The sequence below is a fragment of the Plodia interpunctella genome, chromosome 19 (assembly GCF_027563975.2).
Source record: "Plodia interpunctella isolate USDA-ARS_2022_Savannah chromosome 19, ilPloInte3.2, whole genome shotgun sequence".
NCBI classification, from domain to species: Eukaryota; Metazoa; Arthropoda; class Insecta; order Lepidoptera; family Pyralidae; genus Plodia; species Plodia interpunctella.
Window position 1 is genome coordinate 213,114 of NC_071312.1, and position 18,745 is coordinate 231,858.

At 35.8% G+C, this 18,745-nt stretch overlaps 1 protein-coding gene across 1 annotated transcript in view; it reads left to right on the forward strand.

The window, feature by feature from the left end:
• Positions 1 to 18,745, forward strand: part of LOC128678469 (dystrophin, isoforms A/C/F/G/H-like) — a 455,052-nt gene that overhangs the window by 76,875 nt on the left and 359,432 nt on the right. The window contains exon 63 of the mRNA XM_053760046.2: positions 13,165 to 13,259. Within this exon, the coding sequence (XP_053616021.1) occupies positions 13,165 to 13,259 (95 nt within the window). The remainder of the gene's footprint in view (positions 1 to 13,164; positions 13,260 to 18,745) is intronic.

The window sequence follows — 18,745 nt, forward strand, 5'->3', positions numbered from 1 at the left end:
ACGCTAGAAATACAGTTTAGTAATCATTAAGTATTCCCCTGTATATAAGACGTAGTAACTCTGTCATTTGGCGTTGTCCTGGTTTCTCTTCTAGCCGTTTAGCCTTATCGGATCCACTATAAAATAAGGCGTAATAATTACTCAATACTAATTCATTAACAAGGTAGCCGGACCCGCGCGCCGCGGCCACACTGTCGCGGGTCGGACCGCAGTCGGGCGTTTGGAGACGCTGGATCGACTCCTATGACTTGATGTGGTTTAATGGACGGTAGTGAAATTGTTTTTTCTACCTGTAACACTTTACAATTCATACAATTAATTTGTGCTGACTCAGATTTTTTTATAATTTTGTGCGAGCGAAAATGGTTTTAGTTGATTTTACATGTTCATTATTACATCGATAGAAATTGATTACGCCTGTATTACCGACAGAAAGTTTTGTGTAAAATTGGGTCGGAGCAGTCAGCAATATCAATAAAATCGAAGTGCGTCCGCACCTTGCGCTGAATATAAATTTTATGCTAATCACTACGCAAGTCCGTGAAAATGTTAATTTTCAATTAGGAAACTTCTGGCCGATGGCTGCCAGCCTTCTGGCCTTCGGAAGGTGAGGATAATGTTTTGAAAAACGTGACGGCGCGAATCCGGGCGAACTTTGCGAATGGAAACTTTGGCATTTGCGCGACCTTTACACGACCGCGAACTGAGGACGTAATGGAGTTGATATAATGAGGACACAATGAGGACGGGACAGGTGACCTGGATCTACGAGTCTGTTGCAGGGATTACTTATACTTTATTTCTAATATCACAGATTTATTATTAACATTATTATTATATTACACATAACGTAACACAATATCAGTTTACTTCTTGGTAAAGTTATAACTGATATTGTTTATGTAGGATCTTTGTTTGATCTATATTTTGATCTTAATCGCCTTGTCAGTTGTTGCATGGATTTCGATGAAATTCCGCACATTGTTTTCTACTACTACGGGTCCTGAAATTATATTAAGATTTACATCAGATATACATAATATAATATCATGATATCAGGGACGCATCATTATATAAATGCGACTGACAAATCTTCAAATGGAACTATTATAAAATATAATTAAGTGTTTATTAACACGACATTCTATTTAGTTATAAAGTTGTTGCAAGTCGTACACTGAGTATTACCGAACCCCGTTCCCGCCGCGTCTCAGCTCCTCAGCTCCGCGTCGCGTCGGCTCACAACACAACATAGATTTGCGGGTAATATTAAACGCCTCAGTGGATTTACTGGAATCTGTTCAAAGGAATAATTTTATTAACAGAGTATCAAGTTACAAGTTATTCTGAGTTTGGTCTTACCATATCTTTTTGCAACGGGAAAATTTTATATTATTTCACTATTTTAAATTCAAATTCAAATTCAAAATTCAAATAATATTATATCAATGCAAGGTTATTGATTCGGAATTGTTTTCGTAGATCAAAGAGACATAAAGTCAAATAAACTAAAGAGTTGTTGGCTTTCCCGAGCAAATGTTTGCATTTCTTCCACGCGATTACGCTGACGTCCCCGTTGTTTACGCAACTGAAACTTGCTCTTGTTGCCGGAGAAGTAAGGGCGAGATTAGCTTGGTATTGTTAAAGTTAGGTTATGTCTGCAGGCGCCATTGCGTGACGATATAGTTCGTGTTTGGAACGCACTGATTTCGTGTTCGCATTTCATAGACTGAGCGAAAGAAAATTTTCGCTGCGTGTATCTAATTATTCAGTTTTTAAATTATTTTTTCTGTTATTTTAATTGTAAATATTTATGAATCCCTACTAGCAGTAGGGATAAATACACATCTGCTGAAGAGATTGTAATTAAATTTATTACACGAGAAAATCAGGTGTCAAACTAATATACCTACAACACTTTTGGTATGGAAAATATAGATAATTAGCAAATTTCTGCGTTCCCGCAAAACGGTCCTCGTATCCTACAGGGACTTCTTTAATCACAAGCCTGACAACAAGAAAGATTTAATTAATTATGCAGTAAAAACTTCGGCCCTAAAAAAGTTGGTCATGAATAACGAACAAAGTTTCATGAAACTGGATATGAAAAGATGCGTCTCGTCTCTTGATTGATGGCTAACTCTGCGGTACACGATACCCATAGTACATGATATACGTTTTACACAAATTCACCTATCGTGTATCGGATGTCATAAAATACAAAATTACTGACTTATCGTCAGACACCCATTGAGTCAACAAAATTTATTTTTTTTTCGAAGGAAAGGCTTTACCTTCGAACAAAAAAAAACAAATTTTAATTCTATTATAATTTTGCAGAAAAATATAGATATCCCCTCTCAACTGATATAATGCAATCTCTTTTTTCATGAAATATGTGATTTTATTTCTATCTATAGGACATATGATAATATGTCCCGGGTGCAACTATTATTGATTCCGTACAGAACTCTATGGCTTAGTTTAAATAGCTTTGAGTGGCGCCCCCCCGCGGCTAAACAGTGAATCATCGGATGAGAACCGTCCGGAATGAATTTGGTGGAAAAGGTTTATCTATATTTACAGGCTTCACGGCGATTTATGTATTTTACAGATAATTTAACATCTTAATGAGTTTTTTTATTCCTAATTAACTAACTAATTGACTTTTTGTTCTTAGACTGATACTTAAAATTTACTTATATGATCATTAAATCGAGATAAAAATCATTTGTATTATCCAACACTTACCTAATATAGTTAGTTTCACAAGATTACAAATTCAGCTAAAGCGCATACATATTCCTTGTGGCGTGGTGTCGTCGTAAAAACTCAATTAGCCTTAAGTAAGTTTCGCGCCACGCTTTTAAGAATAGAGCGATTGTAGATAGGCGCTGCTGCGTGGGCAGGGGACTGAGTCACCTGGGGCGACTAGCGACACGCCGTCGAGCGAACAGATATACAGCGGCATGAAAACATGTTATAAACAAATATATATTTCTGAAGTATTTCTTGATAAAAACCGAAGTTGTAGAAAGAACAGTAGATAATTGATTTATTCCTTCTATGTATATAAGTCTTAATTTTTAAGACTAATTTGCAATGCCCATTGGATGGCAAAAGTTAAAAAACACGACCTTACCCTAAGTAACATTATTTCTGTACTCTGTATTCTTGCGTGGGGTAGCTGATTATGATCCATTTCTATTGTAATTATATTGACTGAGTGCGCTCCCTGCCGGGGCGGGGCGCGGGGGTTGAGTCACTTTTCCAATTTCTTTGTGGAATAGACAAACTTAATATAACCTAGAATCTACATTATCAAGGAGATAATACCTTATGACAATATCTGCGATCTTTCAATAAAGAATTCCTGAGGTATTTCACTATTGTTTGACTTCACGTTAACTCAGGATCACCCAGAATTTACTCTGATATTATATTACAAACGTTACAAATTCTTTGGTAATTTGTTCTTTAAATTATGAAGAGGAAGGAATATTTAGGAATATTTTGCACCCACATATAACTCAGTATGACCCAAAGGTTGACTGTTAGATAATGCTTTTAGCATTAAGTCCGCAAATTGTACTTTTACAAATCGTGTTTTTGTGCAATAAATAAATATTATCATGGATTATGATGAAATGAATATTAAGCTTTTATTAAGAGAAGTAATCACCCTTTTCTTCTAGTATGTTAAATAGAAGAAAAAGAATGAAGGGCGTACAATGACGTTTGAAGTTTTTATTTCGTGCATTGTGTTGAATCCTAGCTTTGAGCACCGCGCGCTTACTCCGGGACGTGAGATCTTAAAAAATAGCCTTTGGGGCCCCTGGGCGCTGCACCCCAACGGTTTTTAAGGTTCAAAGGGTTCTCTCAGTACATTCAGAACATTTTAGGGTTGGCAGTGTAACAAAAATACTTCAATTTTACATATTTTACAAACGCATTACAACTATATTAAAGTACTAGCTTTTGCCCGCGGTTTCGCCCGCGTGAATTTCATAGTCAAATCAAAAATCTCAGTATTTTTTTTATCGCGTACTCTGTAAGACTGGTAAATATGTATGATTCAAATTAGCATTATTTCTCATCTTTAGTTCAATTTTCTGTTTCCCGCTGCGTGTCTCGTCTCGCAAACTTGTCCAATCCCGCTTCCTGCTATGTAATGTAAAGTAGATATACCGTTTCCTACATATTGTGCCATCATTCAACGGTGTAGAACTTTCATATTTACAGATTTCACCCCTTTCACCCCCATCGGAGTAGAATTTCCAAAAATTCTCTCTTAGTGCTCACCTACACTCACCTACATGCCAAATTTCAGCTTCCCGCCCAGCAGTTTCGGGTGTATGTTGTCTGTTAGTCAGTCAGTCAGTCAGTCAGTCAGTCAGCCAGCCAGTCAGTCACTCAGTAACGGAAGAGTTTTATACTGATATATTGATACATACTGCGCCCATTATATCTATATCAGACTTTAGTCGATAAAAACAATTTGTTTATATTCTGTTTACACCTTTCTACAAAATTTTAAAGTAAATCGGCTCCGTGGATTGTTAATTTCATTTTCCTTCAGTACCCTCCTCATTTTCCGGGATGAAATATCTATAAGATGTTAACCCGGGATTCCGAGGAATTTTTGATTCATAATTAGTTTTTTAATTATCCTACAGGTACCTGACCATTTACCGGGATGAAATGTATCTAAGATGTTAACCCGGTATATAAGGTACCTACATACCAAATTTCAAGCAAATCGGTCCAGTAGATTTCGAGTGATGCGTGTTCAGACAGACAGACAGACAAACAAAAATTTGCAAAACTATATGTTCGTCATCTATATCAGTAACTAAGTATATTCCATGAAGAATAAAAAAAATATATCCAATGTACAAATTTGACCTTTCTTCAATTTTATTATATTTATTGATATTGATTATTAATATTAATATATATATGTATTAATTAAGGAAAAAAATAAAGTGGGCCATTGGATAGGTACACATAGACATTCTGAGATTCTAACAGCTTAGTTCCACAGATTCTTTTCAAGTTTATGTCAATTTTAATAGCGCACCATAGAGGTAGCTTAGATAATGTGTAGTGGTAGTAACCCTATTACATACAAAAGCAAATAGGGCGTGAAGGTGCGCGGCGGTGCGGCAGGTGCGACACCGGCCCCGCGCTGGCTGCGCGCTGGGGTGGGCACTGACTTGTTTGACTCGACGTTTTACTGTTGAGTGGCTGAGCTGTTTGTTAAATTTTTGTTTGGTGCATCATGTTTTTGTGTTCAGTTGCGTCTTCTTCTTGGCGTGTCAATGCCATTTCAACGATATATTCATATTTTTTCCTGAAAAGTGTTTTGCCATTTTTACCACTATCAGTTTCTCCGAAACACTAATTAAGATTAGATTTATTTCCAGGCTGTTCTGAAAGAACTTCAATGAATTTTGGTATTCAGGCAGAATTAACCCTGGAGCAGATGAACGACATATAGTTTTTTATCTTTCACTAAAATATTTCTTACCGGAGCTAGTTTACAAACGTGATATAAGTTAACTCTTCATCCGGTTATATTGTCTAATAAAAAGCCATAACACTCCTCGTCGGAGCTAACAGCGTTGACGTAACTTGAAAAATTTGACGTAATTTTTCTGTTCGTCTGAAATTATTCCCCGCTATGTCTCGTTCCTCCGCAATAAAAAATATTTCCTCGTTCAAACGTAAACCTTTTACATTTCCTTTCCGACTAAAAAAATAAAAAACCGCGAAAGTAGCTATACTTTCGCGGTTTTTTATTCGTTTTGATTATTTTAATTTATTTTTGTTGTACTTTGATATTTGCTTTTATTACTTGACATTTTGAAGGGCAAAAGTCAAATTACATTTATCTACCTCTACGAAATTTTCGTCATAATATTTTTACTCAGATCTATGTAAGTTATATATATATATATATATATATATATATATATTTTTTTTTGTGAGTACGAATATTTTTTACGTTACAAAAAAACTTATTCAAGAATTACATACTTTAACATCCTTATATATGCTAATAACATATTATGAAAAATATTATAATTAGTTTTGATAAAAATTATTTCTTTTTAGTAGAGCCTTCTTTAATAATACTGAACAACTTATCATGTTCCAACAACTATTCGACATCCTATAATCGAGCGTCTATATTGCTTATTCGGAATTAGGAGCGATGTGCCAGGGGAATTGTTTCGATAGCATCCGGAGATTGATACAGTGTCGGGATGAGCCAGGGGACTGACGTCGTCCATCATGATAATGACGGTGAAACAGGTACAAAAGCTAAACTACGTAAAAAGTTATTTCATTTGGTAAATACATGATGTGTCAATCCTTAGAAAGAGTGTGCAGTGTGATCTATCACATTCACACAGAGCATCCTATATGCATGGACCCTATATGGCGTTGTGACAGACTGAATAGATCTCTAGAAATTTAGAATGGTCGCTAAACAAATTGAGTAAATGTTAAGTGCTAACTAAATAAAGTCTTATGTTACATCCCGACGGTTGAATTTCGATAGAGTATTCAATATTATTTGGGTAAGTGTTTGTTGGCTTTGGCTGTAATAAATTCGGTGGAATCGTAACAAGTTCATCAGCGGCAGGGGACTGAGTGCAAGTCGACCCAGTGGAGATATCGGGACATAAATTCTCATATATCTCGAAGAAAACAAGTAATTCCCTACAGTATCCTGAGAGGTTAGGTCTCATTTAGCTTCAATTTTTTCTTTGAGTTGAGTTGCTAGATTGATTCGATTCCATTTATTGAATTGAAGTGTAATGCATTGTAATAGATTATACTAATTTAAGAAATTATTCATTACTTTTGCAAAATTTGTAAACAGTTTGTTGAGAACTTAGTAAATTAGTATATTAATGAAAGGTTTCGCACTCTTTTCTCTGTAGCAGGTTTCATTCTACATTGGAGTGTGTTTTGGTATTAGTAGTCTGAACGAAACATCATAGCTAGCTTTACATTTCTTACCTATGACTTTTATTATTTGGGTGCACTTTCTATTGCTAAATATTAAATTCTACATCTTTCGCTAGACGACAACGTCCTCAACTCTCGCACACTCTGTCCTCTACCTACCTAGACGTCACACAGATGCAGATCTCATCGCATGAAATTACTTTCGAATATTCCAGCAGCTATTGCTATACTCAGTCCCCAAGTACCCAGACAGCCACATTAACGGTCTGCCTCGATAAGGGGCTCAGAGTGTCGGCAGTGTCGCAATAAATTGTGACACTCGCAACAAGTTCGGGCAGGGGACTGTGGTGCAGTGCAGGGGAGAGTTTGCAAAGATGTTTGCTACAGCGCTGTTCATAAATTCGCATTATAAAATGTCATTTTAGGTATTATGGAAATATTTATAGACTATTCTTGTTTTGATGTCACTTTTTCTTTTTTAAAGTTGAGAAAACGAATGTAGTTAATAATATTTATATTTTATTGGACAGAAAGATTGTCAATTTCATAAAACTGGAGTACCAAATTTTTTGGTTTTTGTTACAAAAGCCGCCAGCTACAGGAAGCATGTAGGCTCGTTGAAATTGTCTTAAAAATAGTTTGACATTTACGGCAACTGACAGTCTGCGGGAAGTGTGTCTCGCGATTGGAATGACAGAATACAACATTTATTTGTATCGTCATCGACATTGTAAGTAATTAAGCAAAAATAAAAATACTTTAACTATTCAAAAATTAAAATTATACAGATTTATGATTTGCTAATTTAGAAGTAAACTTTATAGAGAAATCACTAATTTTATTTTTGCCCTTAAAAATGTAAATATGCAAAAGAGATATTGCCGCCGACGACAATGCCAGTATTTAACTTCTTGCTCAACTTCACCCCGAGTCCGCACATAATGATAATTATGGTCCCTTCTCTCCCCGTCCCTTAATCGCCTTTGCGTAAGATGTATGTTCTTGAGCTAAGTATTCAGGCGTTAATGTTTCATTAGTCAGGAAGTTGGTAATGAATTGTGGAACTGTGTCGGATAGCGCGGTACTGATATGGTCGGCGCATACGTGGTTAGTACTGTTCTTCTATGTAATAATCTTAAATGTTTTCTGTTCGTCCTGATGGTTAGCTGGGAGAGAATGCAAGTATGGTTTTACTTGTAACAGTATAGGCGTCTATTTTACTGTTCTATTTTTTGGTACTAGGAAAACATTAAATCCTACAAAAATCAATAAAAGCCGATCGAGTGGGCACTGCTTCCGATGGCGAACATTATCATCAGGCAGCAAGCGCCACAACGACCGGCGGCCATGCGATACTGTCGGCAATACTTTGTGTTTAATTCCACGCCCGCCCGTGCCCAGTAGTTTTTAAGTTTATTCATTACAAAAAGAAAACAAAAATAGAATTGTTTTCTCTTTATAATATTAGTATGGACAGTATGAATAAACTTCTGCGTAACTATTTAATAACGGGACTTTTCATTATTTCTTCTAGTTTACTTCATGATAATACCAATTATTAAATTTAATCATGTGTTTAAAGAAATTGTTTTTATTTCTGTATAAAATCATGCGTACAATTTAATTTATGTTGCTAATGAAGTACTGCTGGTTGCCAAATAAAAAACGAAATTTTGGGCATTAAACAGTTTACTTTATCTGTAATTTTAGATCGCCATCACGCCGAGCTGTCGAAATATCAGTGGGGGCTGGTGGCGTGGCAGTTAGTGTGTCGGTACAATGGTGCCAGCTTTGTGCCTTTGTGGGTGTTTGTGTTGTAGATCAATTGTTGATCGTGACAGGGGTGAAACTATAACCTTTTAACTGACTTCCAAAAAAGGAGAAGGTTATATTTTAGTATGATGGTAGCGTAGTCGTAATATTTTCTTCCAAAAATTTATGTTCTTATGAGTTTATAGCTTTCTTCATTGATTATATTTACATTCCTTGAGTGTCTGAAGCCAGAAATATCTAATGAAATAATAATCTTTTCCGAGTTCCTGTTTATATATTTTAAAATATTTGGTCCTACCCATTATTATTAAATCCCTTTTAAATTGACCGCTTAGTAATAAACACCTACTTCTTATTAGGTATACCAAGTAGTTAAAGCTATAATTTGTGACATATGTGAATTTGGACAAATAATATTGAACGAGACTCTGTGTCGCCGTCGAGGCGTCCGAATTCATCGGAATTTTTTCGATCGCGTCTCGTTTGGAAGAAAGGGCGGGAAGGTCCTATTAAAATTCCTTGCGTCAGCCGCTGGAAAAACGTAAAGAGTTGCTCTATTATATTATGTAACTAGCGGCCTGTCGCAGCTTCGCTCGGCTAAAACATAATTAATTATACACCTAACCTTTCCCCAGGGAAATCCGTGTAATATTCATTGAGTTTATCGCGAACAGACACCAGGCAGGGGCTTTGTTTTATAATATTTAATAATAAGGATAAAGATAATGTAGAGATTTTATATAGACATTAATTACCTATGCTTTCTTTCTTGACCTTTCAAGAAAAAAACAAAACAATTGTTTTGATGTTTCTCTGTTAGCACATTTTCTGAGGAAATTCAGCTTATGGGATTAAAATGTTTATTTCACGCGTGTGTACTGACTGATTCGTACACAACATGCTTCGATGTGTAAACACATTATGTTTTCAGATTCAGTAAACACGAGTGTTTTGCGGGGGTGAAATATTTATAGGTAAAATCGTTATCGCTAAACTACATATAGGTATGTATGTATATATATAAGGAAAGATTTTTTTGGAAATTCTGACTACTTATTAGCTCAGTCTAGCTCTTTGTCCTCTTCTATCTTCAAGCGCATAACAAGCTATGTTTTATGTGCTAAGTACATTCGAGTGCCAGGGAATCAAAACATGCAAAACCCTTCTGTGTATACTTTATCAGGCAAGGTTTTCCTTCATCATACCGCTATCTCCAACAGGGCGCGTTCACACCTTGTACACCCCCTCGCACGAGTCCACGAGTCCTACATTGACCTCTATGCAGTGGTAATAGCGGCTAAAACGTAATGAATATTAGGTAGGTTGTTGTTGACTGTAGCTTGTACGCACATCCTGGGTGAAGAAGATTATTCGACGACGCCTCGCGATAAAGCCGCGATTACGTCGACTTACCGCACACGCTTAGTTGCAGCATAATTATGACAGAATGTTATTTATACAAATGTGTGTATAGTGAGTTTAGGAATTTTGTGACATGAAAAAACATTATGTTGCAGATACAGTATCCCAAGCAAAGAATTGCGAATTACGAAACTGGAAGGTCTTGTTTACTGTGGATGGGTCAATGGTGGTATTGTAATTAAAAATATGAATGAACTAAAGAATGAAAATAATTTACATTCTAAAACGCTTTCCATTGATTTAATTTAATTTAATTTAATATTGTGCGCTTAAGGAAAAGCAGATATACATATGTTAATTTTGTGACGAAAATTCTAACATTCCGAAGTTAAGACTTTTCAAAATTAACACGCTTAGGTTACATTCTGTTCCTATTTTGTGCTGTGACAGTGTTTGTTAAACGATCAACATTTGTAGATTCACATCAATCCTGAAGCTAAACTAATGGTATGAACAGACCACAGCCATTGTTACAATAACAATAGGGAAGGAAGGGAACACCAACATGTTATGAGTAATTGTATTAGATTCATTAAGAACAGAAAATGACTCTCATATTAGTTACATGACACGAAGGAATTGTACAGTGAACGTCACTCGCCCTGCCCGAATATGAGATTATGAGGGTATTGAAATAAAATAAATCAATAATATCAAGAAAATAAATCAAATGTTCCGGTCTTATCAAATAAAAGGCAAGTTCAGAAAGAGCGGTCATTGTGACTGAAAAACAAAAATTGTCCATAGTGGTGTATGTGATGCAGCGGGCGTATTGCGTCGGCCGGGACGCGAGGGACGGCCGTGAGCAGGCCGCCTAGGTCGCGTTCACATTCTTCTAATTAATTGATGCTGATATAATCTGTTTTATTTTAATTATTGTTGATTGCAAGATCATGATCTACGCAAAAACGGGACCTATTAGCCTATAAATATTCTAAAAACGTTTACATACGTTGTGGATAACAAATCTGTTATTACTCTCAAACAATATTACTTCCATAGATTATTTATTCTTTATATTTAACTTTCCAAAGTACTTTCCTTTTATTTGTTTGTCGATGCTACAGTATTAAACACTATAAGCATAATATTTTTCTGTCAGAACCGAGCAGTATAGCTTCATCAGGAGCTGCCATCAAGTCGCCCGAGTGCAGGAGCTTCCTAATATAATGAGAATCGTCTTGCATCGTCTTGAATGCTTCTTTGTGAGGTATTTAATTCCGAATACATCAATTTTATATTTTTTCAACCCGTGTTAGATGTGCCGTGTGTCTCCCGCCTTGCGAGCCTTGTCCATGCGGGTGGTTTAATTGCGAAATGGATAGGATTAATAAAGTGTAGGTGTCTCCGGACGAGCGGGCAGTTATTATTTCTGGAGAGCGGTCACTTTTGGCTTTCATCTGGAACATTTTCAAAGTCGATAATTTAATTACCTCACAATGGGCAGCCGTTGCTTAAAAACACAGGCACAATACAGTACGGGCTCTGTTTGCATTAGGTAGAACTGCATAATCGGTTTAAAAGTGTGAATGGCCTGTAATTGGCGAGTGAAGTCTTAGCTACTTTATGTTCACTCGTTAATACTTTAAACTGACAGCGGACAGACAGACAAACATACAAGTCGACGGGATACGTTAGGATTTCTTCGTTGCTTTTAAAATTATGAATTAGGTACCTAAAAAAAAGATGCGACTGAAATGTTATACTTTCAAATTGCACAAATTATTTTAACTTTTTAAATGGTTTTATTATGTATGTAACACGTGCTTTTTAATTAAATTATTGCAAAGATTAATGAGATGAAAAAAATCTGGAATCGAGAGCGGGAATTGAACCCGCGCCCATGTTGGCGGGACATCTTTTTTTTCATTTTCCGGTTCGTTCAGTTCTTGCCGACTCCCGCTCTATTGTAAAATTTGTCCATTTAATTATTATTTTCAAAAATTGCCTTTAAATTGTTTTAACTTGTCTAGTACTACCCTACTCTAAATAAGCAGAACTTAACATTGTTAAGTATACAAAGTTATGTAACAAGGCCACGTCGTCAGCTACGGTTGAAGTCTACTTCATACTGCAGTTTGTGGAGCCGAGGCGGGGAGAACCGGTCGGCGAAACTTGTTAAAATGTTGCTTTGAGACAATGGACTTACTGGAGACTGAGTTTGTCTGTGTCTTCCAGAGTTCGGTTGGACAATTTAATGGCAAGTATGAAGTTCCAAACTTTATGCGGCAATGGTCACTTTTGGGTTTTATTATATTCATTACATAAAACAAAAGACTAGAAAATTAAATGTAACAAGTCCTGTGACTTGTTTCTGACGGGTCGATTGACCTTACCTTATTTCTTATAAGGAATTTAACAAGGAATTTTTCAACCTTAAATCTCTCGGACTCAGTCAAAGAATTTATATACTTACGGATTTAGAGTCGATTGCAGTTCAATATACGTGCGCCGGAAGTCCATGAAGTCTGGCCTAGCCTCGTGCACAGTGCCACAGACTAATGACAGTCAGTACATCAGTGCCATAGGCTATATGACAGTCAGACGAGGATATTGCCGACCACGCCCGGGAAATTACCTACGTCGGCCTTTGAGGCCCGTGAAATGGACGAAAGTATAGTCCTTGGTATAGTCTGGTCATATAAAACGCATGGTTATTCTGAACTAGAATTGTTACTAGTATCTAGAAGTTGTGATAATATTAGTTAAGAAGCAATAAAGACAATACAAGAATCATAAAATGAGCATTAATTTACTTAAATATGCTACGATTATCGGCTACGGCGTAGACGTCACAGCCTACAATACGTACCGGCGGCGATACCAATGCGTGATATGAAGCGTTTCGTAGCCAAATCTGTTTCCATTTTGTTGATGGAGTTGTCAAATGAAATATTTGTAGCATAACTTGTTTTATATATCCACTATATACTTGTTTTATATACCTGTCTCACTGTTACATGTGCTAATTTTTTTGCGTTGTTACAGAATCGCGCGCGGGGGCTCGGTCGTCGACGCGCCGGCGCTCGTCGCCGCAGACGCCGGCCGCCTTGCTGGCGCACTTCGACACCAGTCTGCTGCAGGTAATGTCTTATTTTACATGTAGGCATCTTACAATGCAGAAACGCTACACGAAGCGATATGACACTGTTCGTGTATTAGTGATTATGACGGCAACGAAATATACAAATAAAGTAATACATACATACAAGGTTGATATACCGTAGGATTGATGCGCTGCGATGCCGTGTTATTGTTATCTAGGACACTGGATAACGAGTCATGTTATGCGGACATTGTGAGAAGATCCTCTCAAGCTGCGACCGCTATCTTGCATAGGTGCCTGCTAGAGGCTAGCTACATTCTTCTTCTTAGCGCGTCGACTCGGCGAATCATATTTGTTAAGACCAATAAGACGCTACATTGATGTATACTATATGTTGTGATGTTTAAGATATTTTTTGTATATATTAATGAATATATTCTAAATATCTTGAAAATATTCAATTCTGTTTTGGCTCGAATTGAATATAACCCAAAATGTGTTTTAATAAAAGCTTCAACGTTTGTGTTGAACTAGCACTCACGAAAAAATGAATTTAGAAAATCTCTGGTACATTCCATAATCTAGGACGTGATTTGAAATTCTGATGGAAGTATGCGTTACGTGATGTGCTCTCTATGTATAACTTGGAAACAGATCTATTGGCTCAGACAAAAAAAGCTGTATTTTTGATTAAATTCTCAAAAAATCTTGATTGATTAAGTTTAAACATTTTGGTCGATAAGTTTTACAGACTTTTAAAACTCTCGCCTTTTCTCAGGAAAGCCTTCAAATAGTTTATCTGAAAGCCTTCTACAGTGAGTTATCGAATCAAGCGACACATGTTAGGGGAGCTCCGAGCGAGATCGGCTCGTGTTACGTGCTTGTGTGATGTTATAAAAAGATATATGGAGTTCCTTCAGAATTTTATACACGTTTTTGATTTATTTTTCTATTGATAGTATAAGCTATTACTAGTTTTTACCAGCTGGTGGTATAATGCGCACACATCAACAAATATGTTTTTCATGTAATCCGACAGGTGATCTGATGACATTCAGGATATTGTATCCGCTGGGTCCCACAATCCAAGTTCCATAGAACTAGAGATCCTTGTGTCAGTGAAGGCTGTTGAAGAAAAGCCGAAATATTATATTTTTATATTTTATTGGTATTCGATTTATAATATTACATGTTGTTCTTATATAACAAAATGATGCTTTCGCGTCGTCTGTAAAGTTGGTAGATACGTGGCATTCTCGAAATATGTTATTGCATAAAAGAACCGACATTTGGAACTAGAGGCTTTCACGACGATTTCTCTGGAGACGCAGCGGGAGTATCTGTGCGTCTGTTGCACTCTCATTCCCGAACATTCCTTAGATCAAAAGGACTACAATAGAATGGTTTATATTTACGTGATGCGGTGTGTAAAATATATTTTTTTGGATTTAACCAGTCGACCCCGACACCAAGTCCGAATCCTACTAATATTATATAAATGCGAAATTTGAGGATGTATGTGTGTCTTTTACGCAAAATCAACTGGACCGATTGCTTTGAAATTTGGTGCACACTATATACATGCACACTGTATATACTACCCATATATTATAGTCTTGTCATAGAAAGAGTAATGATATTTGAGGTTTTTGAGTTTTAGTCATTAATTGAAATCTGTAAACTTCTATTATTGATTTAGAGGAAAATAAAATTGTCTGTCATTAACCATGACTTCCCAATGGCAATTTCAGTCAGTCTCACATTGACGATCAGACCTCAGCCTGTGACGGTCAGTGGGCGTCTTCACTGCCGGCGGGCTGTGGCCGATTGATGAAGCCAGTTATGCAATGTACCTCTACACTGATTGTTCATTTTTATTATTAACTTTCACTAGTCAAAACTAGTTTCAGTTTTAGTTGAAATTTCTAGCTTGCCCTGTTTATTTTGACCACTTCTCGATTAACGTTTGCGACGAAAAGTATTTTTAAATTTCACTTATTTTTAAAGTTCTTCAAAATCACACGATTTGTATTAAACTTTATGAGTTTCATTTTGTTTTATCATCACATCAGACCTCGTCCATTCCATTATAATAATTACGTTGTTATCTAATTCATCAATCTAGTTGTATCGACATATACCAATACCAATAATGATCGTAACATGTGTTTGTGCCTTCATACACTGAAACCTTTTGTTTCGCATTTGCAATAAAATTTATGACACACAGGCTTGTCGTAAATACCGGCCGCTGTCTGCTGAGGGTGGGTGGAGGGGTGGGGGTGCAAACCTGTCCCACTGGACCCTCGGACCTGGAGCCGGACGTGTTCATCTTATGCTGATCTGTTGAACGAATATATGAGGATAGTTCCCAAATGAGCTGGAGTTGAGAGGGTTTTTGGTCTGCTAGTTAGGAAAGATGGATCTTGAAAAACTAGAGGACTTATCTAAAAATAACTGAATTTCTATAAATTACACTTGAGGGCAGTTAAACCGTAAATATGATTGAAAATATGATTAAGACCAAATGGAAAAAGACAAAAATGAAAATATCTTTGGATGAAAATACCACCTATCAAACCAAACTCTCAAAAATAAAACCTGGTAATCACCGGGTCATTGCTTTTATTTTTATAGTGGGCACGAATTGTCCCCTAAATGCAGTTTATTTCTGCTATTATTCCAAAAGAAACAATTCGCAAACATAACTCTCGTGCGCCATTTTACTAAAATCAGTTAAAGCACAGAAAAATATCCTTTTGCCGGTTGACTGTTAGAGTACATGAATCTTATATTCATTTTAATTGACGTACTTATTTTCTTGTAATATAAATAATATTTATTACAAAAAACAATATCCCTATAACTTTATGATTTCTCTTGACAAATTATACTAATTGATTTTTCTGTCAAATTGTTTTCTTGATGTTTTGGTGTAAATGAAATTCTTTCTTTATTTGTACACAATTTTTTCTCGTTCTAGGAATGGGCTGAAATTTCATCTTCTTCCTGTGCTTTTCCCACTCGTGTGTGGTCGGCATAGTGTGTGACTCCTTTAATTTAATTCTGTCACTTGCCATTTTGCTCAACACTACGTGAAATCTCTTACATCCCAGAATGAACTTAGTGTCGTCAACAAACAAGCTCTTTAAAGTGTTGCATTTCCGACTTACGTTAATTTGGTTCCGCTTTGTAAAGGGGCAGGTGTAATAGTGTGGAAGAGATAAACTTCGGAGCGCAGTCACCGCCGATGTTGTAAATTTACGTTCTGCGTCTTTTTATACGACAGACGCCCATGCTCAGTCGAGTTGCGTTCGACGACGCAGCACGTTGTAGCTCCGTTGCACATTTAAGGAAACACTTTAGTGTGTAAAAAGATCTATGGAACTTGCGATAATTGATAAGGCAGTCTCAGCATCGTATCTCGCAGCGGAATGAATCACTCGCCTCGCATAAACCCTCCTATTTATAAGCGTCACCAAGCCGACGATGTCGCGGCCGCGTCATTCTCCGCCAATCGCATCGTTCCCCTCATTCAATTTGTCTGCTCCTGAATTCTTGATTCTCGTTACAATTCCTCCTTTTTGATGTCCATTCCCATTGTACCCTGTGCTCTGAGCCCTACGTAGTGGCACTGGGAAAATATTGTTTTCCAGTTACACTTTACTTATTTTGCTCCAGTATGTGAATATCACTAGTATTTTTCAACGCATTGTCCCTGATGGGACACACCATATAAGGAATTTGCTCTGAGGTATATCAATACCTAATTCGTTATATGGTGTCGTTAGTGTAAAAACAAATGAAAATACATAAACGAGTATACCACAACTAAAATCTCAGAAATATGATGGTAATAATTTTTGTGAATATTTGTCCGAGATTGAATGTCCGATCAAGATGTCAACGAGAGAATCGAAATAATGATAATGTTGTAGTTATTTAAAAAAAAGCAGAAATATAATAAAGTGAGGTGTGTATGTTAATATGATAAATATTTGTTTAAATGATCAAAATAAAGAAAAAATTAAAATTATTATATTGCAAGTGTCGAATAAAGATGTCAATATAATAATTCTTTATCGCTTAAAATTTAAGCAGCGGGACTCAAGGGGTATATACTGCTTTTGACAGCACATGCTTGGCGCTTATTTCATCTGTGGTTATTTGTTTAGAGTCTCGGATATTGTATTGGGGAATATTATTACATTTTTATGTTCATCATTGTTTATTATTCAAAGCAAGGGAAAATGTAAACGGATGGTCGGTGTCAGGCTGTTTGCTGTTAAGCTTTATGAGCGTTCTGTTTGCCAGTCATTTAAAATAGAGTTAAACTGTTTACTTTCTACCAGCTTTCGGAAAATAAAAAATTAAGTGTGACGACAACTATAAATCAGGACATTTTTACGTATTATTTGTACGTATATTTAGTACCTATTTTATATGTATGGCTGTTGGTGTTCCTAATAAACAAAAAAATAAAATTAAAAAAATATTAAATAAATTAATAAAACTCTCATCAGCCCACACTAGTTCTTATTGTATTGGTTTTAGCATTTATGTATCTAGTTTTTATAATACATTTTCCGTGGCATTCAAAATTTTATGTTATATATATTTTTATCCAACATGTTATTTCCACTTGAATCAGGGAGGAGCACAACCAGCTGAAGTAATTGTTAAAAGTTACATTAATTGACGTCTGGATACTTGATACTAATTTCGTCTGTTAATTGTTGAGGCAGAGGCTCAGTAATGAGATTGATGAGCTCCCATCGAAGTCTCAATCGTTAATTGCCTCAAAGACCATTATTGCTTCCCACAAACGGCCTGTAAGGGTAACAAAAATTGGAACTTCTGAGGGATGTGCTCGGGAGGAAATGGAGAAAATTGCCATATATATATATATATGGCAATTTATCCTGGAATCGGGTTTATATATATATATATATATAATATATATATATATATATATATATATATATATATATATATATATATATATATATATATATATATATTTTAGCCTAGGCTATACTATAGTTATAGTATCCTGATAGAAATAAACACACCCTGGTTAAACGCGAATGACCTAGTCAAGAAATTTATTTAGCCTAGTCCAACAAACGAAGTCTCCGAAAAAGCATTATAATTATAATATTTTTAATATTAAAATTACTATATTGTTTTAATATTATTAAAAATACTTTATTAATTGTTAGAATGTGATTGTTTGTTTTATCGTTATCGTTTTAACGAAATTATTAATTTTAATTAAATAGTATTTTATTCAATTTACCTATTTATTTTGTCTTTCTAGATATTCTATAATGTTTAGACTGGGCCATGCCAGTTTATCCCGACAGTGTGTATTTCTATTAAGATAACTTAGTTTGGCCTAGGCTAAACTGGTTTATCCTATCGGGCTTAGAACGAACTAGTTTAGCTTGGGCTATACCAGTTTATTCTGTAGCATGTAGGAAGAATTAGTTTAGCTTAGGTAAAACTAGTTTATCCTGGAAT